Raw genomic sequence first — 25,515 nt, 5'->3', positions numbered from 1 at the left:
AGACTCATTTATCTGGCGTGTGGAGATGTATTGCTACTAGGCCATGAAATACACTTCTTCAGAAATTGCATTTGGTGACCCACCTCTTTTCCTTTAGCAGAATAGCCAAGGAACGTGCATTTCTTCAGATTTTTAATTATTAATTTCTTCATTGAATTTCATGTATGTCTTTGCATTTTTATTTTATTGTACATTGATTCTTAACCACTTTGGATGATCAGATTGCAGGAAAGGTGAGGTATAAATTAAATAAGCAATATAAAAAAAATTGCCAAAGAATATTTGGGCTTTTTAGTGCAGATGTAGGCAACCCCTTCTGGCCCAGGGGCTGTACTTCTTGGTTTTTGCCTGCCTTGTGAGCCACACAGAGTATGGCTGGTGATAAGGTGACATCACCTGAGTCAGCAGAACCAACATTTTTAGACTACTTTCCCCCCATTCTTGTGGGGCAGAATTGATTATTTAAGCCATGCATAGCCTAAGGCAGCTGTCGTGCCCCTTTAAATATTATCTAAACATTTGTACTCACAAGAAAGATTGCAGGTTTCAGTCCCAGCTTCTCTAGGGCCTCTGTTCAGTTGAATTTCAGAGGGTATATACAACTTGTAGTCCATGGACCATTCACCTCTTTTTAAGTATGGGCAGTCTACAAAAGGGTTTCTAAGTGCTTATTAATGGTATGGCTGCATGCTAAGTATGGTCAGTTTCATAACTGGTGAGGTCACTTCCTGTACCATTTCAAGTGCAAAGTAATCTCTACCATCTTAGTTTGCTTTTTTCTAGGCAGGTATGTAATGGTCTATAGCAATGGTCTTGGCTATAGTCACATGTTTTTAAGAACCTACATATGAATAAGAGGCATTCTTCTAAATGAAGATGATAGAAGTCAGCACTTTGCTTTGCCACATGCCAGCTTCTTCCATGTTTGGCACATTGTATGTCCTTAGGTACCAAGTTTTAGATTTATACCTGATATAGATGGGTCTTTAGCAGGAGATCCCAACCAGGGCATTCCAGAGGTGCTTTGTATCCAGATTCCTTTGTGCCTGTGAGAGGCACTTAGATATAGTCCCTCAGCTTTGCCAGCCTAGAATAAATATTCTAAATTAGTTCCTCTACATTGTTTTGTTTTTCATAATGAATATTTGCCAAATTAAAAACCCAGTTAATTATCTCCTTTCCTATCCTGCATGAGCTTGCTGAGCTTTGGAAGTAAAGACGGTCCAGTGTGCTCCCCATATTTGCAGTTTGTTTGTTTTTCTCCTTAAAGATCACTTCCTAAGTGCTGTCTCACATATATACAAACTCACGTATATACCCTTTCTTATTGTGTTGACCCACAGACTTTCCAATTCTTTCTCCTTGATTTCTGTAGCTCTCCTTATTAAAGTTAGTCTCCCCATTTCTTCTTTTTTCATTCTTGGTCATTCTGACTCCTAACCACTGTCAGTCTCTCTCTTTGTCCTGTTGCACTAATTTGATTGTGCTATTTTTTCTCGTTATGTTAGATAATCCTCAGCCTCCTCTGCTGTTCCCATGCCTCTTATCTGGCAGTTTAAAGTATTTAAATAAAATAAATTGCATGTATTTGTAAGACAGTTTGTTTATTCAGAGGATATATGCAGGTATTATGTTTCTTACCTTTCCCATTATAGAATTGTTGTAAATTATTATATGTCAGTACAATTGTAAATTGTAATTGTAATTGCTAAGTCAGTATGCTGAAGCAAAAGTTACATTCAAGTCAGTGTCAAATGTTGCTCGCTGCTTGATTTTTTCCAAAATTCTAGCTGTAGTTGATGATGATGATATTATGTGCCATCAGCTTGGTTCAACTCTTAGTGACCACACAGATTTTCATCAGGAGGATCTGTCCCCAATCTGATCCTTAAGCTACCTTAAATTTTCAAGTTTTTTTCCCTCAGAATTCCATTTTATTTGTGCTACCCATAAATGACCAAAGGCAGAAATAGATCTGTTTTAAGTTGACATCTGAATAGCTGTATATGCTTTCCTGCTCTTCTAAGTAACTAGGCAAGTGATTATCAATCAGTATGATACAAATTACATACTATACCATGTTTGAGACAGCTTATAGGAATTTTAAGCTTCTCTCTGCCCTTTTAGGAAATGGGGAAGACTTACATTTAATTGCTGTGAAATATTTGCGTCAACGTGAGGAACAGGTTATTTAAATTCTTTGAAATGGGAGAAAGGCAGCTAGGTGCTTCTATTTTAATGATTTCCTGTGCCTTCCTTTCTTCTTTAGAGGGTTTTGCCTTTTATCTGTAGCTTTATGCTTCATTTTAAAAAGTGCACCCCACCCTAACATAACTGCTCATTCTGTATAGTAGGAGTTGACAAAGGAAGCCAGATAGATAGATAGATAGATAGATAGATAGATAGATAGATAGATAGATAGATAGATAGATAGATAGATAGTCTTTCAATAGAGAAGTGGAGCAGAGGAAATAACACCTTTGTAAAGGAAACAGGTGGTAAATTCTGTAAAGCAAAATATTGAGGAGATCTATCCCAAAAAGGACAACATCCACTCTTGAACTTACATTAGCTTTAAGTTCCACACTTAGCAGCTAACACTGATTGGCTTGTTGTCACCTAAAATTGAATCACCTTGGATCATGGACAGGTTGGTTAGAGCGGTTAAAGTGACCTTTGCTGTAGAACAAGATAATCAAATTTCTGTTCTATGGCTGTTTATATTTAATATGCTTAGAAACCTCAGTTAAATGTGAACTATACTCTATGCAGCAGAAAATTGCTGTTCAGCTAGTCATTTCTATTTTCTTCCAGTTTTAGGGAATTTAATGAAAAACATAGTTTCTAGGCTCATAAAAGAATCTGCTTGAGTATATTATCTGAAATATTGCGTTCTTCAGTTTGTTTTTGGGGTCTCTGAAATACTCCATGCTTAAATAAGAAGCTAATTGTTTGGACAAGACTGTGTTCTAGGTTTCATGTACATACCTTTGTGGCATAGCCTATTCTTAAGAACGTACCATCTCAGAGTTTGAGAGGAGTCCACTTATTTAGCCCATCTTTAGTCTCTGAAATTGGATTTTTTTTAAAAAAAAAAGATTTATCTTGCCATTTAATAAGAAAAACCACTCTTATCTATGGCATCTAGTGTTCTGTACGCAGACTTCTTTTAGCCATAAATAATTTGGTAGTAGGGATTCACAAATCTAGGCCTTAATTTTTTTAAATTTTTTTAGTTTAATGTGATACTCAAACACTCCCCCCCCCAAAAAAACATGGTTTAAAACATATGGATAAATTCACACATAATAACCCCCCAAATAATCTGTATTGTGAATTATGATTTAATGTTAATGTGTGAACCATTGAAATAATTTAAAGATGCACAGAAGACATGGGAGTTAATTACGGCAGCAGAAATTAAGATATCCTTGCTTAAATTGTAAATAAAAAGGTCTTGAAAGAGTTAGTGACACTTGTAAGCCATGAAATAATGAAGAAAAGTTCATTTTAAGCAGGATATAGTTTGCAATAATTAATATCTTCTAAAGGTATTTAGAGCAGGAAAACAAGGGGTTTTGTAGATGTTTTCGTCCAAATCTATTCAGTCTTGGCATACATTATTTTTGGCATTAATTTAGAAGCATAATAGTGCTTGTTGTATTTTATTGGCTCTCAAGTTCCACTCTTTTAAAGTTATTTTCTAGTCATTTTGAATGCTGCAGTAGATTTGATTTAACACTTTAAATAGTGGCTTTAAACATTTCATCCAATGTAGTACATTATGTGTGTGTGTCATGTGTTCCTCTATGTATGTTTAAGTACCATGTGGAAAAAATCTGCCACTTGTTAATTATAGCTATGATTACATAAAGATGAAAGTTACAGGTTGGATTTATCATGTTATTTGTTGGCTCTTAACCTTCTGCTCTGTATTTTCTAGGCTGCTGAATATGTCCCAGAAAAAGTAAAGAAAGCTGAAAAGAAACTAGAAGAGAATCCATATGACCTTGACGCTTGGAGCATTCTCATTCGAGAGGCACAGGTTTAGTGACATAGGATTACATTTCCTTATCAGTGGGTCCACTCACAGTGATTGGTTCTCAAGTAAACGTGAATACATTTTACATCATAAATATTGTAAATATTATTGGTTTTTAATTTTTAGAATCAACCTATAGACAAAGCACGGAAGACCTATGAACGCCTTGTTGCCCAGTTCCCAAGTTCTGGCAGATTCTGGAAACTGTACATTGAAGCTGAGGTTAATATTTTCATATTTTTTTCTTAATCATATAAGAATTTAAGTAGGGTTGAAAAATTATTTCTTAGGTGCATACACAAATTCAGGTAAAAGAGGAGCTGAACATTTCATAATTTATGTAAAATAGGAGAAAAGGGTAATTAAAGTGAATCTAAATATTTGGGTCTATATGATCTGGTGATTGTTGCATTGTGGACTTGCAACAACATTAAAACAGTTTCAATGGTATTGGAGTGCTTTAGCCTTTTATTTACTTGTCATGTGTCAATTTATTGCCTCCTGTGTCATTTATTTAGAGCTCCTTTTTGTGCATGTAAGTTAACAAATGGTTGTATGACCTTTGGGCTCTAATAGTATTCCTAAGCTGATTTCGGTATCTGAAATGTTTATCTGGGGTGGGGGTTGGAGATGCAGGCAATTTTTATTTGGAAAAACAGTGAAATGTGTTAAGTGCAAATTTATCCAGAGTCAAATGTGTAAGTACATACATCAAAATATTTCATAACCAGAACAAGCAAGCATTTTATTCTGTTCTGTTAAAAGTCTAGGAAGACTTGAAAAACGTAAAGCAATATTCTCTGAAAAATATTTTTTTATTCTTTTCTAATTCTTTATCTGGATTTTTACGCCTTTCACTCCTGTGCAAAGGTTACATTTATATACTTTTTTTAAAAAAATGTAGATAATAGCTTATCCGTAGAATAACATTACATTAGTTTATATAATCTGTAAACTGGGTTGAAGATCTGCATTATGTCATACATATGGCATAAAATTAATAAGGTGATGTAAGCTATTTAAGAAAAAATGAGAAAGTATTTATAGAGTATTGTAAGGCATGCAGCTATGTTAAATGCATTTCAGAGAATACATTAAAAGCTATGGTTGACATTGTTGGAATAAGTATATAAAGCACATTCAAAAATAGAGATACTCAGTTACATGTTAATTTTGTAGGGATACATACCCCAACCCAGCCAGCAGCATATATGTCACTCCAGTTAAGAGAATACATTGTGATTAATATGCACTGGTGTTTGTTTATTTATTTTTAGGACTGCTTTCTATTTATGATAACCTCTCCATCCAAGACTATTTAACAGAGTATAATTGTAGTATCCAGCATTTTTGTTCTATGAATAGTAATTTCTCCCATTCCCAGGAGAAAGTGTTAGATACCATCCTATATTCTTTTGTGTACATGAATATGTATGGTTTGTCACAGGTTTAGATCAAATAGACATGCTAGTTCTTCTATTTGTCTTTAGGAGACGTGAAGAGCTGTTTACTTTTTGGCAGGGAATCAATGGGGCATGATATAGTAGATTTAAATCTTGATTACAATAGTACATTTGCCTCCTTAGATAGTATTGGTTTTTTCTTAGTGGAAATATTGGGACATCTGTAAAAGTGAATGGCAAAACTAAATCAAAGTTATATGTATTTCTTAAGTTTTACTCATTAATAACACTATTCAATTCTGAGGGTCTTTTTTTTTTAAATAAGCAGTTGCTAACTTCTGGTAGCCTACTCCAGTGCCTTGAACTTAACTTGACAGTAGAAATTAAGTTTTTTTGCCTGAGCATTTTTTCCTGTAGGTTAAGAAAAAGTTGACTTGCTTTTAATGCAAGTCAGATTTTTGTTAAAAGAGCATGATCAGAGCCTGGTAACTTTAGTTATAGAACAGTTGTAAATGCTAAGTAGGTTGTAATATGAATAGAACCTTTCAGTAAACTGCTGCATTCATCCTAATATGGCATTTGATCAAAGGCCAGGATCCAAAGTACTCTCTATTGTGGTCATCATATTTACTGCCACCTCTCTTGATCATCTTCTGTGATGCACAAAATATCCCCTGAGTCATTACATAGCAGCACTTACAGCATATGAAGGGGAAGTTAGGGTTTTTTCCCCCCCAGTTTCCATGCTTGTAAGAAAATTCTTTGCACATGAACATCTCTGTACATCTCAGGTTCTCAGCCAGTCAGGATATATGTAAGGACAAAAGTCTACCAAGCAGTAATTGAGTTTATATTTTATATCCTCCTTCTCTGATTTGAGGCCTGCCAGATTTGTGGAACTGAAACTGCCATAATTCCTGACCAACTAGATGTTGTCTCTGCTGGTTGGAAATTCTGAGAGCTATAGTCCCGCACATTAGGAAGGAGAGTATATGTATTTCTTTTTTCAATTTGGAAATAGGATTAATAGTGTAAAATCTTTATTTACATTATAGATCTTGGACTTTATCATTATTGTATGTCACCAAGTAGTTTATTGAGTTTGCAGAAATCTTTGATCTTCTTAAGTATAGCAGAAATATTGTTTGCCTTTGCTGCAGATTTCTTGAATTTTTGCACATAGCAGCTTAGCAGCTTCCTCTTTACATAATGAGCACATTGAAAGCTCTGTTGCTTTTAATAAATGTTTTAAATAATTATGACTTGGAAGCAGCTTGAATCTTGAGTTAGCAGAATTTTTAAAAATGAGTATGGTAGTATAGCAGATTGCTAGAAAGAATATTTTGAAGTGATGTGTAATGAAGAGGAGTTTTGCAGATAAGTCCTGAATTCCAGTTGTAGACCAGTTCTTGTAACAGTTCTGTTTTTGTCCTTCTGCAGCCATGATCCATGTGAAATATATTTTCACACCAGTATTTTAAAAACTCTGTGCCCATAATGGTGAGCTGCATTGTTATAAATATTGCAGAGCATAATATATTTCCAGTCTGTGCCAGTGGTTCCCAATTTCCTTCAGATTAATGGTTTAGGGATAAATGTGTCATAACTAGATCTGCAGTGTAATTTAAAATATGCTGTTAGTACAAAGCCAATGCAAATTATAGATAATTTATTTTCATGTAATCTAATATTTAAGGATCTGTTTATGACATTTGAATAGCATTTCCTTAATTCCAAGGATTTTCAATTTGCTCTGAAACCAAAATAATTAGTATACTTTTCCACTTATGAGAACACAGCTGTTGTCAGTTGGAGCAGGTCTTCTGTAAATGACAGCAGAGAGTAGTACCTTTGCCATTTTTCTTACACTGGACACTACGTTCAGAAGAGGGAAATAAAGCAGAACATCACTTCTTCCTTATCAGTCATTACAGTTTCATTGCATTCAGCGATCAGATACGTGACAAGTTCATTTTTTTCATTTTGCATAATATATTGCTAGTAATTTTTCTTTTATTTCTATAATTAAAAAGACTGGATTATGTGTTATAAGCTCCCTGATCATTTTCATTTCTTCAAGGAAGGAATGGGCTATGGCATTTTTGTTTTTTTCTGCTTTTCCATCCATACCTACAGTGGGGCAAAAAAGTATTTAGTCAGCCACCAATTGTGCATGTTTTCCCACTTAAAAAGATGAGAGAGGCCTGTAATTTTCATCATAGGTATACCTCAACTATGAGAGACAAAATGGGAAAAAAAATCCAGAAAATCACATTGTCTGATTTTTAAAGAATTTATTTGCAAATCATGGTGGAAAATAAGTATTTGGTCAATATCCAAAGTTCATCTCAATACTTTGTTATATATCCTTCGTTGGCAATGACAGAGGTCAAACGTTTTCTGTAAGTCTTCACAAGGTTTTCACACACTGTTGCTGGTATTTTGGCCCATTCCTCCATGCAGATCTCCTCTAGAGCAGTGATGTTTTGGGGCTGTCACTGGGCAACACGGACTTTCAACTCCCTCCAAAGGCTTTCCATGGGGTTGAGATCTGGAGACTGGCTAGGCCACTCCAGGACCTTGAAATGCTTCTTACGAAGCCACTCCTTCATTGCCCGGGCGGTGTGTTTGGGATCATTGTCATGCTGAAAGACCCAGCCACGTTTCATCTTCAATGCCCTTGCTGATGGAAGGAGGTGTTCACTCAAAATCTCACAATACATGGCCCCATTCATTCTTTCCTTTACACAGATCAGTCGTCCTGGCCCCTTTGCAGAAAAACAGCCCCAAAGCATGATGTTTCCACCCCCATGCTTCACAGTAGGTATGGTGTTCTTTGGATGCAACTCAGCATTCTCTCTCCTCCAAACACGACGGGTTGAGTTTAGACCAAAACGTTCTACTTTGGTTTCATCTGACCATATGACATTCTCCCAGTCCTCTTCTGGATCATCCAAATGCTCTCTAGCAAACTTCAGACGGGCCCAGACATGTACTGGCTTAAGCAGGGGGACACGTCTGGCACTGCAGGATTTGAGTCCCTGGCAGCGTAGTGTGTTACTGATGGTAGCCTTTGTTACTTTGGTCCCAGCTCTCTGCAGATCATTCACTAAGTCCCCCCGTGTGGTTCTGGGATTTTTGCTCACCATTCTTGTGATCATTTTGACCCCACAGGGTGAGATCTTGCATGGAGCCCCAGATCAGGGGAGATTATCAATGGTATGTCTTGTATGTCTTCCATTTTCTAATTCTTGCTCCCACAGTTGATTTCTTCACACCAAGCTGCTTGCCTATTGCAGATTCAGTCTTCCCAGCCTGGTGCAGGTCTACAATTTTGTTTCTGGTGTCCTTCAATAGCTCTTTGGTCTTGGCCATAGTGGAGTCTGGAGTGTGACTGTTTGAGGTTGTGGACAGGTGTCTTTTATACTGATAACAAGGTCAAACAGGTGCCATTACTACAGGTAACGAGTGGAGGAGCCTCTTAAAGAAGTAGTTACACGTCTGTGAGAGCCAGACATCTTGCTTGTTTGTAGGTGACCAAATACTTATTTTCCACCATGATTTGCAAATAAATTCTTTAAAAATCAGACAATGTAATTTTCTGGATTTTTTTTTCTCATTTTGTCTCTCATAGTTGAGGTATACCTATGATGAAAATTACAGGCCCCTCTCATCTTTTTAAGTGGGAGAACTTGCACAATTGGTGGCTGACTAAATACTTTTTTGCCCCACTGTATAATGCCAAATATGTGTGGATAAGTTGAAAGAGAGAAAGAATTGCTTCACTGAAAGAGAGAGAGAGAGAGAGAGTGTTCTAGGATTCTCTTCTCTAGTGTATCTCTCCAACTCATTTCAGGGAGTTTCTCAATTATATATATTAAAATATTCTAGACATTAAATTCTGAAGTGATAACTCTTATATTTATAAGCTGTATCATTTCTACTTCATTAGTTTGATTCCACCCCTAACCTTAAACAAAGTTGTCACTGTTCCAGATTTGAGGACATGATCAATAATAGCTCATGAGAATTTTTGGATAAGGCTTTATATTAAGAAACTGAGCCTTATTAAGAATGTGGGTAAGATAAATGCATGTCTGAGTTACTAAGGTCAGTGAAGTTGATTGCAGTGGAAAAATACTTCATTATGATTTTGCTTGAACAATAAGGTAGTATTATCTTTTTTGCCCAAGTTAATAAATTCTGTTATCCAAATAGATAGAAGCAACAATGACTGAAGCAATAACAACAGAGATCATTGTTAAAGTTGATGGGGAAGTTTATTAAGTTTGTTCTGACAAAGATTGCATTTTAATTAGCACAGATCATGAACATTATGAGCCCTTTATGCCATTGTGTGCCCATTATAAATGAGAAATTTGTCAGCAGGTCTAAAGTAATAGCCTGCAGTGTACAAACAGTTTTGTACCAAGTCACACAGTTGGTCCAGTACTTTAAATACTCATTGCCAGTGAGTTTTAAGGTTTCAGACAGAGGCTTTTCCAGCCCTACCTGCAGATACCAAGGATTGAATCAGGGATCTTTTTCATATGTATGCTTCAGAATGGAACTAGAGAGATTCTTGGCAATATGATAGGCATGTGATGGTAAAATAGGTCATAGATTTTACTGTCATATAATAAAGGGAGAGTATCTGTTCTGTAGTTTTTGCTAAGAAGTGTTAAGCATAAAGAGGATAGGGGATTAATATCGCTTGTCTTCCAGAATATTACTTCCTTTGTCTTCAGTTTTAATTGCTATCTTTGTATGCTGTCTTGTGCGTACAGTACACAATTACATTGCCTGCTGAAATCACTTTCTTCAAAAATAATGTTTTGCATTGTATCCAAAGAGATTTCTATTTTCAAAATTAATTCTGTTATTTTTCTGTCCAAAAATACTCTCTTGACTCATAACATTATCTTAATTTATAGTTGCTCAAGGTATAGAGTAATATCACTACTGCAAAATCAATTTATCTTCATCTCTTTTTCATCTTCCTCTTAGTAATTTTTACATAGTGATTCTCCAGGGTTCTGCATCTGTGCAGGCTAGGGAGTCTGCATTGGTGAGCTAATTTTCACCCATGCTGGGTAGGGAAAATACCCAGAGGCAGTAGACCCTTCTCAGCACAATAGGCAGAATCTCTTACTGATATGCTTTTACTTGCATGTACAAATGAATAAAGCAGTACAGATTATAATGAGAATAAATATATATTATCAATATGCCTTTGCGAACTAAGTTAAATCATTTCATTGCCTGCCCTCTTGAGAAGAACAAGTGGGGGCCTTTAAGGTATGGGAAGAAGGCATGCTATTCTGCATTTTGGGGTTGCTGATCCAGAAACTCTCTGAAGTAAGTATGCCTTTTTCTCAGTTGAGATGCTGATTATATTAGTAGTGACAGACTCTACATGTTGAGTTCCTGAATAAAGCTTTGTTGAATCATGGGCTCTTACTCAGCTTAGGGAAGCAAAAGAAACTGACTTTTTCTATCCTCTTTGACATACTTCTGTGAACACAACTTCATATAATAGAGCAATCAAATATTCTTGGATAAGCTTCAAAATCTTCAATATTGCTTTGTTCCATTTCTTTGATGCAAATTCCATATGTTGAGGTGTTGACCATGTGGTTGGTATTTGGAATAGGTTTAAGAACTAAATCCACCTGTAAAGGTTTGAAAATTATAATCTTATGCCAATTCATAAATTGTGCCTATTTCTATAATGTTTGAAGTACTTGTAAAAGGATTTAATTACATAAACCTGTTCTTAGAGGCTAACAGTAAGCGTTTATACAAATTCCGATCTAAAAATTAAACTTTAAAGGAAATTGAAGGTTTTTTTCATACTTAGTTTTGGTGTATTAGAGCAGTGATAGGGAAATCTAACTTTGTAAAATTATAAGAATATAAGAATTTTCAATCTGTTAAGTTTATTTTTACTTGGGGCACTATTTTTATATGTAAGGATTTTTGATAAATTGAACAAAGCTGTTAAAAAGTTGTAACATAGTTACATAATTTTATTTAAGGATAGTAACTGAAAGGGAACACTTTAAGTGCTGCTTCCACATTATACACATAACACAATACTTTCAGCTAAAGGAACATACTGAGCGTTTCGTATATCTCCCTGGGACACATGGATGGATGAACTTTCTTTTCCTTTCTCTTGTCATATGTTGTATCACTTTTGGTAAGTTTAATTAAAGTTTCTCATCTAGCAGATATTGTCACCTACCTCACAGGGTTGTTGTGAGGCTTAGTTAAATGTTTCAGGTCCTTGATCTATCTATCAATCTATGAATTTTTCATTTATTTGTGCGGATGTATTTCAAAAGGGACAATAATATATTAAATTGCAAAGCTATTGGTTTGGCTTAATTTTCTAGAATGGATAGATGAATTATTATAGTGCAACACTAAACATACTTAGGAAGTAAAATGATTTTCTACTGTGCAAACAAGTTTCAGTAAACATTCTAGTTCTGCCCCCCCCCCAGTAGCTGTGAAGAAGAAACTGGATGAATCTGAAACCTGACTTGTATTTATTAAATATTTTAAGTTTTATACCATAGAACATTTTGGTTAAACTTTTACAACTGAACATGGTAACTTCTGATCTTTGTAGAGGTGTGAAAATGAAAGACAGAAGTTCATTGGTTCATTCCCAAAGCAGGAAACTATGGTTTCCTGTAAAAATTTAAATTAATCTATATGCATTAACATTGAGAAAACAGATGTTGGTTATTCAGACACTGATACATGGTAGTTAAACTGTCTGGAGGTCTGAGTTTTTAAAATTGCTTTTATACACACACTTGTGCCTGAGTATTACTTAGTGGTAAGTTAGCTCTTTATAATTAGACCATTTAAGGAAATATATTTATTATGAACTTTTATTTGGGCATGATAACTCTTCAGCTACGCAGTAGGTAATGGAAATGAAAATTAATGGATGAAATGTGTTCTTGCTGTAGTTGGCAAGAATGGTTTTCCCTTCTTTCACTGTCCCCTCCCTGTTCATTCCAAATATGCTTTGTAAAGTTGAAAGGAAGTGGCAGTTAAAGTTGGAGAAGAAATCTTATTGTGCATGATATAAAGTAGCACTACTAAATATAATAGGTGATTGAACAGTGCAACTTAGATGAATATTTAATGAAAATCTGACATCCTCTAACTCATAAAAAAACTTTTGTACAATTACATTTAACTAAGTTGAAGTAAAATTTTAATTTTTCATCCTACATGTTAAAGATGTGCCTTTATATGTATAAACTTTTGTTAAAGAAAATGATTTTTATACTCTAGAAACTTAAATCTGATTACCTATCAATTTCAAGCTAGTACTTCAGATTTTAATATCTTTTACAGTTGGGGATATCTGTAACCAACGTTCAGATTTAGTTCAGATAGACTGGTAGGCAGATACTTTGCCAAGTGAAGACATAGTAGATGCTAGAGAAGATTTAGGACTTATGAGTTATTTTTAATTTTTCTTATTTTTTTCTTTAATCTCTTTCCATATGAAGACATTAAGAAAAATGTGAGAAATACATGATTTGGATTGCTTTGTTGTAAAATATTTTCACACTGCTAGAGGTCCTGTGAACTTACATTAATATGATCTGTAATTTACATTTGTCTTTTTAAAGTCATGTGTGGATTCTCTGTACAAAGCAGTTACTCTTCTTAGATCTTTTAAGTATTTCTTCCCTAAAATCTTTATCTTTTAAAAATTGTACCTGTCTGTTTTTTCCCTATTTGTTAATAAACGTTACTTTTTGTCTGTCTGTCATAGTTTTGCATCAGAAATCAGAAGTGATTTGGTTTGTAATGGGCCGAGGTTTTTTAACTGCTTGCTTATTAAGAAATACATGTAACAGTAACTATAATAATTAACAGGTTTATGATAAGAAAATGCTGTTTCTTTGGTTTCTAAAATATACACTACAAAAGTAATTTGTCATGTGAATTAGGGGGATTATTTAATATAATCTAATATATGAGGTAATATTTTCTTCAGGAAAATGAAAAATGTAGCATGGAAGTTGAAATGGCTGCATATAATAGAAAAAGTATTCAGTTTCATTTTTAGATCATGAAGATGTGATCACAGACATTTTTTCCTAAGCATGTCTAATTTTTTATTGTCAAAGATTTAATAAATATGTTTCTAAAAATCAGTCATACCATTGAGTTTGAAGAAACCAAGTTCTGAATTACAGAACTGTTAAATTATCCAGTTCCTTTTACTTTCACATATTACTCTATTTTGAGACTGTGTTGACCCCTGCCCAGCAACTCTTATTTAAATGTATGTAAAGATTTAGTCTTAAGGCTGTTACTTTTCCTTCTAAATATATTTCAGGTTCCTAAAGTGGCTATTAGAATATTTTAGTTGCTAAATGTTATATAAACCATCATAAAAATAACAGTACCATTGAATATATATTTCTTTACCGTTTGCAAAAAAATTTATTTTCAGAACTTCTGGTTTTGATAAACAGTTTTATGCAAGAAAGTTCTGAAGAGATAGGCAGATTGGAGCCACACATTGTTCAATGATAGAAGATGATTATATCTTGCTTTATATCTTCAGGACTATATACCCTTCACTTAACAGCCTAAATTATTTACATGTAACAAATTTGTCAAACATATAAATTAAAAATATGCATGTCCATTTTCTGTATGCAGTCTACTTCAAGAAACTATATATCTTTAAGTCCTCGCCGCCAGTTAATGGTTAACTTTGTCTTCTGAAGATTTATTCAGCATTATTTACACATTGCAAAAACTAGAATTTTGGAAAATGGCACAGAGGATTAAACAATCAGAATGATAAGTTTTAGTGCTATTAGAAAGCTCTGTAATGCCCAAGTATAGATCTAGTAATGCCAGAGAATGTAGTAGGATTTCATTTTCATACAAGTTAATTTTTAAGTAATGAAGTTTTTCAAATCCTGTGATGGAACTGTTTCTCTTTAAAAAGCAGAATCAGTTGGTGCCTTCAGCTGATACTAACAATTTCAGTAGTTTTACTTATTTTAAGAATTGGCAGGAGAGTTGCCAACTATATTTTTATATGGTAACCTACAGATTTAATTACTGAAATGTGAAGTCCTTAGAAACATGAAAACTTCAGCTGTTTCTGAATATGAGAATATTTAAAGGAGCACCTTCTTCTATATGTGTTCTTTCATTAGTGCATGAAATTAAGTTCAAATAAAACAAAGACAGGGTGGTTTCTAAAGATTGAACTTCCTTTATTAATGCCTAAATTACAGGTAGTCTCTGGATTAAGAATGCCTGGTTTACAGATTACCCATAGTAAATACGGAGCCTATTGTACACAAAATTCCAATTAAATACACAATGATTCGAGTTAAATACACAATGGTTCAAGTTAATTACACAATACTACTTATATACAATAATACTGTTCTGGCTTACATACACATTTGATTTAAGGACAGACCTTGGGAATGGAACTCATTCTTAAACTGGGGACTGCCTGTACAGAATAATGTCAGAAGATTGCTTATCTCCCCTTCCTCCATGTACTCCATTTTCAAAGAAAAGATTAACTTTTGTGAAATCATTTATGATTTAGATTTTACCTGTTCAGATAAAATTTGGCTTTATTTTAGAATAATTATTATATTTTGGAAATCTATGGTGGAGGAACATTTATATTGAACTAAATGAATATAAACGAAAGAAGAGATGGATACTTGAAGTTTTAGTGGTGCAAACTGAAAAGGTATCTAAGTCAGGTCATGGTCAAGAATACAAAATGGCACAGATATAGAAAAATAATTTATTTCATACAATTTTTTTGTTTACATAGTTAGATTCTGCAAAGCAGCAAAAGGCTGCCCTTATTTAGGCAGTACAGATTGTCTCCACTTAAGACTGAATTTTGTCCCTTGTTTTCAATATATTGTAATCCTCAATATATATTGTTGTTTTGTTATAATAAACTATTATTTATCTGCAATTATATGATATGCTGAAAGGCTCATCATGAGCTGTATGAATTTCAGATTATCTAGTTGGCCATCAATGGGAACAAAATGATGATTAAGATAATTCTTCTGATTTGGCAAGAAAGTTCTTGCAGTCTACATTCAGTATTTAGAGCCAAACCATTATATATGATTATCATGATTGATAATATGTTCATGTGCAGTTAAGTTTTATGGTCAGGCAGCCTTTTTAATTGCTCATATTCCTATGCTGTTTTTGGCAATACACTATTATTTTATCCCAAGTTTTCAGCTCTAGGCAGTTTGCTTTAGTGTTAAAGAAATTATGGATGCTTAAATATGCCTTATTTAATTGTATTAATTATGCATAGTGTTATGGATGTGATTGAACTTTTTTTCCTCAAAGAATAAAGAGACATTTAAAAAAGAGTACTTATTATTTTGTATCTACTCTTTTATGGTAATTTAGTATTCTAGGCATGAAAGTCTCAGTAATATAAAATACTACCCTGTCACAAATACTTTCCATTTATTAGTGCATACTCCACCATATGTTACTAAGCTTTCTTAGAAGACCCACACAACTCATATTCCAGTATTCTACATGCAGTAATTGAATGAAGGGCCACAGCACCACAGCTATGCTATTTTTGACACTGGGACATATATATATTGAAAATATTAAAAAACTTACGGTTTCAAGGAAGCAGAAGAAAAATTGATGCAGGGCCATAGTACACTATACCTATGCAATACATTTTCACTGAAGGTGGAAAGCTGTTGCATATATAAGACATCTAGTCTTATAACTCATCCCTAGTTAAGGAATGAGATTACCTGTACATTTTAAAAAAAATTCTTGGAATATCAGAACACTTCACTTACAGGAAGGCTATGCACTTACTATATTGTGTTTCTCAGGTATTGTTCTAGGGAAGAATAAAACGTACACTGAACGATCTTTTTCTGATACTTAATGTTTTTTTCATACATCTACAAGTGGACTTTTTATTTAAGCTCAGACATTAGCAGCATCTTCAGCCTGATTGTATCCTTTAGTGCTGTTAATAAAAATTATTCTAGATCTAGTCCCCACTCTTACATTTAAATGCTGTCTACCATTTCTGTTCATATGATTCTATCCAGAGAGGAACAGATGGAATTTCACATCTACCTTTACAACACAGTGAACTCACTTGACAGGATGATGCTTCACTACAGCACTGAGCTATTCATTATGTTAAAGAGTACTAGTCCTTTATGATATGTGAGTTTGCTATAATAAGGAATATTTTATTTCTTGAAATGTATGAGTAGAATCTTGCAAATTCTTTATAAACTATTCCTAAACATTATGCTGTTTGTATTCTTTTTCTCCTGCTTACTGAAGTTTTTGTTTTATCAAATTGTTGCTAGTGATGTGGAACTGTGAGGTTCACAAGTGAAGACAAAACTGAATATATCTGTTTGCATATATCCTTAGCTTCTAACAGAGTGTTTGTTAACCTGAAGTGAAATGTAAGGATAGAGAGCAAAACAACAACTTCCTTTATATACTACAAATTCAAGCCCCCAAATAAAAGTATTTTAAGTAGAGTTGAGGGTGATAATTACTGGAAAAGAAAAGGGTTCTTGGTTCTTTCCTGCAACATTCCTATAGAATCTGGGGGCGGGGGGGGGGGGAGGTTGAATCTCAAAACATGATTATTATTTTTTTTATGCCACTTCCCCCTCACCCCACTGTCCTCTGAAAGTTGTTAGGCCCATTTTTCTCTCACTGTATTCCAGTTTCTTTTTTATGCACAATGCTTTTACATGCTCTTTCTCAGTGTTAAGCTTGCACAATCTGTCCAGTGTTTGCCTCCTCTATATTCTTTACTTTCTCTCTAGACTCAACTACAACCAGTATTCTATATGTCAAGAATTTATCTTGATCTTATTGGGGTGTTTAAAATTATTCAGCTTGCATGCATGTAGACCTCTGTGTAGTTAGGAAGCCCCCATTTATGTAAAATATTCACTTAGACTTCAGCAAGGCCATTTTCTTTAAAGCTGGTAGGCACTGGATCATCCAAATTACTTTAGATGGGGCATTAAGTCTTTCATATATCATTCATTATAGCATTTTGCCTACAGTGTTTTCAAACTATGTTTACAGGTTAAAATAGTGTTCCAGTTAAAGTCCTGAAGATACATATTTACAAGAATGTTTGCACTTGCAATTTCAAATAATTTAGGCCAAGGTTGGGTTTTTTGGGGTCCATTTTATCTTCATCTCTTCATCGCTTATTGTCAGGTTCTTCTCAATATGTTACCAACCCCAAAATTTGTAAGCAAAATTGTGAAACTATTCTGTTTAGGTGGCATTGGTGGAAATTCTAGTTGCTCCATGCTGGCAAAGTGCAACAAATCAGATTTTTCTCTTTAATACAACTTAACATTCTGTTTTTGAGTTGGGTAGGTTTAGCAGCATCAGTGGGATTGGAAGCAGCAACTCAACCTCCTGACTTTTCCTGAGGCTCATAGGAGACCATTCTGTTAATGTCACTTGAAGGGGCATGGGTGAACTTTTTTATGGGGAGGAATTGGAAGGGGAATTAAAGATGAGGGTAAGAGGCAAAGTGCTATGATTGCATCCATTAAAACCCCCCCACCCCTGTATAAAACCGCCAGAGTGTGACTACCAAATAGCCATTTTGCTGGCGGATAGTGAAGGGGGGTGGATAGTTTGTTACATTGGCAAATGTTAACCTAGAATAACTTTGAAGATTAAATTAAGTAAATATACTATACATTTATTACATACATTTTCCAGTATATGAGAATGAGAAGAGTGAGCATTTTTGAATGAAGAGGTGATTCAGTTATTCAACTGCCTTTAATACCCTATATGTTAGTAGGTTGCTTATTCATTATTTATTTTCAATTTGATCTTCAGTGTTAATGTAGGAGTATCTCATTTGTATTAACAGGTCTAAAGAATTTACAAGAATGTATTTATATGGAGAATACAAACTAGGTACCAAATATAGTTTTTCTAATACTAATTTTAATATTTAAAAGCTAACTATAGTTATGTTTTTAAAGCAGTTAATAAGACTGGCCTTTTCTTGATCAGATTAGTTATTCTGTAAAGTCAGGAACAAAATAATTAGAATTACATTCTTGCTTTGACTTCTGTGACCTACATTAAAGGTTTAACCATTCCATATTATTTCTACACTATGGATATAATAGTATTTCACTTTTTGAAATCTTAGTACAGGTATATAATTGCTAGATAGAAACATGAGCAAAGATAACATATATGAAATCATATAGACTTAAAAGATCAAGTCTCAAAATATGAAGAATATTTTATACACAGCTGTTTTATATTGCACTAATAAATAAGATTACTGCTTTTCAGTGTATAGGTATGATGCATAGCAAGATTTCCATCTTAAGAGCTTGTAATGTTGCTTTTACATACTTTCTGTTAATCAAATGGACTGGCTGAGATTCCCCCAAAAAGTAATGCAAGCATGCACAGAAGCTTTCACAGTCATGATGTGACTTTTAATGTTATTTTACTCCCTCTGTTTTCCCAGTTACATAATTGTTTCTCTTCACGTCCTAGCCTTAGGATATTTATTCATGTTATATAAATGTCCTGAAAGTTTCTTTATGTGATTAGAGGTGGTGGTTGTACCAGATTTGGGGGTCCTGGGAAGACAATGTGAAATAATAGACCTTTAGCCTTTCACTTAGAAAAGGAAGATTCCCCCAGGATCCTTTATAAGGGAAGATGATCTTTATGAAGTCATAGGGAGTTCGAGATAGTAGCTGTTAGGATAAGTACTACCTTTATCTCATCTGCATATATAGTAACCAACATACTTCACATTTAAAAATGGTAAAAAAAACTTATGATGACAAGCATGGATTAAAGTCAAGGGGTAATGAAGATCATGCACACATGAGCTAGAGCCAACTTACATACTTCCATTATTTAACTGTTGTTTTTTTCCCCCCAAAAAATGATCTGTTCAAGATTTGGACAATTTGCTTGCCATCAAGTTTTGACTATTGGCATGCTACATATTCCAAATACCAGTATAAAACTATTCGGCTCAAAGATAGTTTAGTTTTATTTTCACTTCTGTTTATAATGAAAGTATCTTATACCCAGTGGCATGTGTGAAAGTGATAATATTTTAATCGCATATTCTGCAGTGTACAGTATTTAACTTTAATGTGAATATAGAGAGATAGCATACATTATAAACATAAAAACAATTTGTGGATTATTACATTTCAATCTATCGATTTTCTTTAGTTATTTTAATATTTAGGATTAATTTTGTGAAATTCTGTGCAACATAAATTCTTTCATTCTCTGTGGCTTTGTTTCAATTAATATTTTAATCAGTCCAAAAATTACTTGGTTAACATTTCCTATATTGAATTCTTCTTACTTAAAACCACACAGCTTATCTTTTTGTCTATTAAACATTTCCGAACAGATTTTTGTTAGGAAATAAATTCCGTACAATTACTGTAGCGTTGAGGATTTTCCATACTTTTGGGAGATCTGTTTTTTAATGAGATGGGTGGTGACAAATTTTATATCTGTATCTGGATTACTGTATCTTCAATGTATCATATGTTGTAAGTTTTGTTATTTTCTGAAAAGGAAGTCTCCATTTCAAATTACAGACCGATTTGAAAATCACAGTTGAAAATTATCTGCCATGCAGCATACAAGCTGTTGTTCAAGAAGCACAAGTTTTTATTTTACTTTATTTCTGTAGTTCCATCCAGGATGTATTGCTTTCCTGAGCAACTAAAGCTCTGGTTGCAAAGGATAATTGTGTGTGGGGAAAAAAATATGTTTTTAAAAATGAGATGCTGTTTACTCTAGTCATATAAAAAAAATATTTTAATTCATATGTAAATTGAATATGAAAGACATTCATAGTTCTTTGAAAATAATACATCTGCAACATCTAAAGGAAACAATAGAAAGAAACTAACATGAAACTTATTTTCCTCAAGGTAGCACATAAATGTAATTAAGTTGAAATTAATTTTAAAAAATTATACAAATTATTTCAAGGAGAGGAATATTCTGGTAAATTTTTACTGCCCTCAACTTAGAAATAAGACTAAGCTTAGATTTAATCCTTTTATACTGTGACAGTTTAGGTTTGGAGTGAAGAAAATGGGACCCTTCAAATATTGCTGAATTACAACTCTCAGCAGCCTATCTAGAGGGCTATATCTAATTATGGATTAAGAGTCACACTAATATTGTCTTGCTGTCTTCATGTCAAGATAACATGGTCAGCTAGTGGGAATTACCTTACCTATGAAGAAAGACCTTAATTCTCTGATCCTTATGTAGCCTAAACCACTTAAAACACCCAGTGAAATATGAGTAGTTTTTAGTGGCCATGTAATGACTGAGAAAGCAAAATCCCACCCAAAAAAAACGGACGTGGGAAGACTTCTGAACATAGTGCTGCAGGTTGCGCATATTATTTTCCTGCAACTGTGTAAGATCCCTCTATTCTGATTCAGTACTAAATGAACTATACTGAAATATATTGTGTCTATACATTGCCTTTTAGTATATGTGTTTTGTTAGTATTCATCAAATGTAAACCATTTTCTATATTTCAGTGCAAGTTTTCACTGCATTGTTAATATTGTTCTATTTAACAGGCTTAGCTTTGTTCTGATCAGTTCTATTTTATACATTTATAATATTCAAAGTAGATTTTCCATACTGCTATGCATATATGTAATCACTTTTGTAAAATGCATTTTAAAATAGAAATGTAACTGCTATGAAAAAAATCCATTAATGTTTTTCAGTTCAGTATGAGCAGCACTTTGTACTGTAAGTCAGACCTATCCTGATATGTAGTATAAATGACATGCTGTTCTACAACTAAAGCTTTTTAAATAAAGTATTTAATTTGAATGTGAGACTTATCCGCTTGGTACATTGATTTTTAATAACCAGAGCCTTAAAATCTGTAAATCCATGGTAGTCAGTTTAAAATCCCAGAAACTTGGTTCATCATCAAGCATAAGTACAAATTAAAACATTGCAGTAAAGGAAGTACTGTTAAAGCACTTCATTCACACACACAAATACCATAAAACAAAATCCACATCTTGTTTTCATTTAATGAAGAGTAAATAGTAGGCCTCACACAATTCTAGAGCAGATACACATATTCAGAATCACAATAAACTTTTTGTCTATTGTATCTCGTTACTATCTCTCTTCTTTCCTTGCCTCTTCTGTCTATATTCAGTTCAAAGGATTAGGTTGGTGCCTTTTTTTTATACTATTTTTATCCCTCTTGACTTCTGTTACTGCTAGAGATGGGGGCAATTGATTTTCTTACTACTGTATGTGAGTTCACTAGATTTACCTACATTGTTGAACTCCTTGCATTCCATGAACTGTAACATACTGTCAAACCACATTTAAATTGGTGTGGGATAAATTACAACTTTCATCTCTGTCTCCTTACACTTTCTAAATTTTAGGCACGATTTATTTATGAGTGCTTTGATGGAAAGAAACACTTGAGTATAGACTGTATTTTGCAAGCTAAAATAGAGGAACAAACAGTATACGTAGATAAAGTTCCTGCTTAACATTTGTTGTGGAAATGTGAAGGTAGAATTAGCCAAACTCTTCCATTCTGTAACTGACAATTTGATTCTAAAACTTTGACAAAAAACATGATTCTGATTCTCCATTCCATCCTTTAACCTGTCCAAAATTTGTTGGCAGTGTCTCTGTTTTATCATAATACTTTTGATGGCACTCTCATTTAGATGTAGGAAACGCTAAAGTAAGTAGTTGTAAAAATTGTGAAATAGGAGATGATTCTTCACATTTCAACCATTTAACAGATAGGGATGGTTCTTCCCATCTCAACTTTGATAGCAATTTAGCTCATGCAAAATCGTGACTTGTAACAAATGTGTTTTGATAAGTATTGGTGAATGAAAGAACTGTTTGCGTATTACATTGATTTCAGGTACAGTATTTTCACTGCCCCTTTCATCTGCTACACACATTTGGCATTGTGCAATTTACTTTTAATAAGGGATTCTCTCTTTCACCATTCATATTCATTGTGAATATTTATCTTGATTATGCCAAGCCTGCATTATTCTGATCACAGTTCTTCTAAATTCCTTAAAGTAATCACTACTGCCAGTTATCATAATTGTATTTTTTTGCTACACTGATAGTTTATAAATGCTAAAGTGCTTTTTTTGCATTTATAGAAGAGGAATTGGCAGCATGTTTTCATTAGAATTTTCTAACAGTGGGAGCAATTCAGCAGTAGAACTGATTAACTAGGGAGGTGGTGAGCTTCCCTTCATAGAAGACATTCTGTCAGAAGATGAAAAAACGTTAGCTTTAATTTAGATTCCTGCACTGAGCAGGAAGTTGGCCTTGGCCTAAATAACCCCTTCCAACTCTGGATTCTAGATACATTTACTATTGAAAACATATTTACTGTTCTATTCAATTTCCTCTGTTTATTCTAATTCTTGAGTAAATTATTTTTTAAAACTATTCTAGAATGCTAATTGGGCATTATAAAATTTTAAAATAATTTCCATACCTATTGTATGAGAAAGACAATTAAAAAGTTCATACAACTAAGTAGAGATGGTATGTAATACCATTTAATCTCTTTTCACAAAGTCATTGGAAGGAGAAAAGCCACCTCCTCCTCCATTTCAGATTATTTATTTTCTTCTGCTAATTGCAGAAAGAGCCAGCAGACTTGAGCAGGTTCACCAAAAGACGAGAGAAAGCATTTCCCCACTTCTCCTAACAAACTTGCTGCAGACTATTGAGTTGCCTTTGCCCTACATCACCCAGTGGATAGCAGCATCAAGCAGATGATCTCTGTTTCCACAAATTGTAAAAATGTAAGCTGTAGAACACTAAAAATTAGAAAATACATATTGGCAGTTATGTTGTTAAAAGGGAGGGTCTAAATTATGACTATAATGGAAGCTTGTAGTGGCAGGACACAACATTTATACATTTTAATACCTTCTGTGCATATCACACAACTCAAGAAACTTCAGTTACTCCCAGTCTTCCTAATTAACAAGGACCAGTTATCCTTTAGAGTAACATTCAGGGTAGACACCATAAATGAGATACATGAACAGAACACATCAAGAGTACTTTATATTTCTTTAATAAGAGTCTGAACGAAGATGGAACAATCACTTTATATTAGTGGCTTTGAATATATATTGACAAAACTTGAAAGATACTTATACCTACTGTTGCAGGAATTAGTCACTCTATTTGAGTATAGAACCGAACAATAACAAGCAAGTTTTCTTTCAGAGTCCAATAATTTCTACAAATTTCAACCAGCTTCTGGATGTTTTTGAAAATGAAATTCTTTAAAAGGCTGCTCTGAATTATTTATAGCCAATGTTAGAATGTTTGAAAATAGCATAAAGAACATTTCATGTAAAATGTCCTAATGTCAAGGGTTATGATCATCACTTTTTGATAGCTTCAGGAATAAATTTCCTGCATTCAACAATTTATTATATTTCTTATGCATAATCTATCTTTATTGCTAAAGATGACTATTTCCATCATGTTGAAGTTCTTAACTTCCCAAATATAATTATTGCTTAGAACGTCATTGCTGCTTGAATCAATCACATTCTACTTTTAAATTTACACACTGTCTTCATAGAGCAAACTTCTATACATTATGCAGTCTATCAGTTCACAGATAGTTTGTAAAATACTCTCTCATTCTATTATGCTAGAATTTATAGCAATTGGATTGTTATATTTGAAAATGTATCTTGGAAAAGAGGTTTCCAGATTCAGCATTGCAAAATAAAATATTAAATGACCTGCCTCAATAAATCCATAAAAAAATGAAGAATGCTAGGACAACTTTTTGTTACAGCTACCTTCACTCTGCCCCTTCTTTCCAGAATCTCAAACTGCAAAAATGAGTATTTTATGGCAATTCTGCTATAAAATCAATAACCCAAGAGAAAAGCTCATTAAAAAAAAATGCAGAAAGGAAACCTAACAATGCTTGTATTAAAATTGAAGAAGTAATGAGTATTGTGTTTATGGTAATTCAGAGCTGAAGAGATAACAGGGAAGTATGTTCTAAACTGATAAAAGAAGAAAAGTCATTAAAAATAACTTGTGCAGGAGAGCAGTATAGCCAAGAAGGAAGCATGTGAGAACATTAGCTCTAAATATAGCAAAATTCTAACTGGACTCTATTTTTACAACATGCACCATTTTTAAAAAATGAAAAAATTATGTGGAAGCTCTGAACATCCAGTTGTCTTTCCTCATGGTAGTTAAATTGTGAAATCTAAAAAAGTGTCAATGTGTCAAAGAAAGAGATCCAGGCTATATTTTATTTTCTTGCTCGCTAAACTTGAAAATACTGTTAAGTTAAATAGCTTTAACATTCAGAAGCTAGATGTATGAAGGAAATGCTATTACTTTACCTGTATTTATGTGTGGTTTATGTACAGACCCGCCAGTACTCACATAAATATGCCTATATACATAAGAACAGACCTGGATCAGGCCAAAAGACTAACCAGATCAGCAATATGTATCATACAGTGGCAATTACACACATCTTGGAAGCTAACAATATGAGAACAAAAGTCTTCATTTAGTTATTTGGAAGTTGCTACTTGACTGCCTTTGTTTATAGAGATAATACATAGTCACCAAGTCTACTAGCTGTATTTTCCATTTATTTTTCTAGTCTCCTTTCAAAATAATACCAAATACATTACATATGGTGGCTACAAATCCCATATTTTAACTAACTGTATTGAAAACTCCCTGCATTTAGTTCTGTTGTAAGAATGGGAGAAAAATGTATTTTATGTAATACATTATTTATGATTACAATTTTACCTAGCATCCTCTGGGTTTCTAGAAATCAACTTTACACGGGGATAAGAATGGTCATAGGGCAGTCTAACTGTGCCAGTCCAGACTGCTTAGATCATAACAATCATTATG

The 25,515-nt window shown here is 33.7% G+C and overlaps 1 protein-coding gene across 1 annotated transcript in view; it reads left to right on the top strand.

Annotated features, from left to right (window-relative positions):
* CSTF3 (cleavage stimulation factor subunit 3) overlaps window positions 1–25,515 on the top strand; it is a 57,109-nt gene that overhangs the window by 6,000 nt on the left and 25,594 nt on the right. Inside the window, exons 2-3 of the mRNA XM_007426989.4 lie at window positions 3,944–4,045; window positions 4,169–4,264. Of these exons, the coding sequence (XP_007427051.1) occupies window positions 3,944–4,045; window positions 4,169–4,264 (198 nt within the window). The remainder of the gene's footprint in view (window positions 1–3,943; window positions 4,046–4,168; window positions 4,265–25,515) is intronic.

This window comes from Python bivittatus, unplaced genomic scaffold, assembly GCF_059951505.1.
Source record: "Python bivittatus isolate LINGU-HERP-01145 unplaced genomic scaffold, Pbiv_v1 ctg000480_np1212, whole genome shotgun sequence".
Classification (NCBI taxonomy): domain Eukaryota; kingdom Metazoa; phylum Chordata; class Lepidosauria; order Squamata; family Pythonidae; genus Python; species Python bivittatus.
This window is presented reverse-complemented; position numbering and strand designations above follow the sequence as displayed.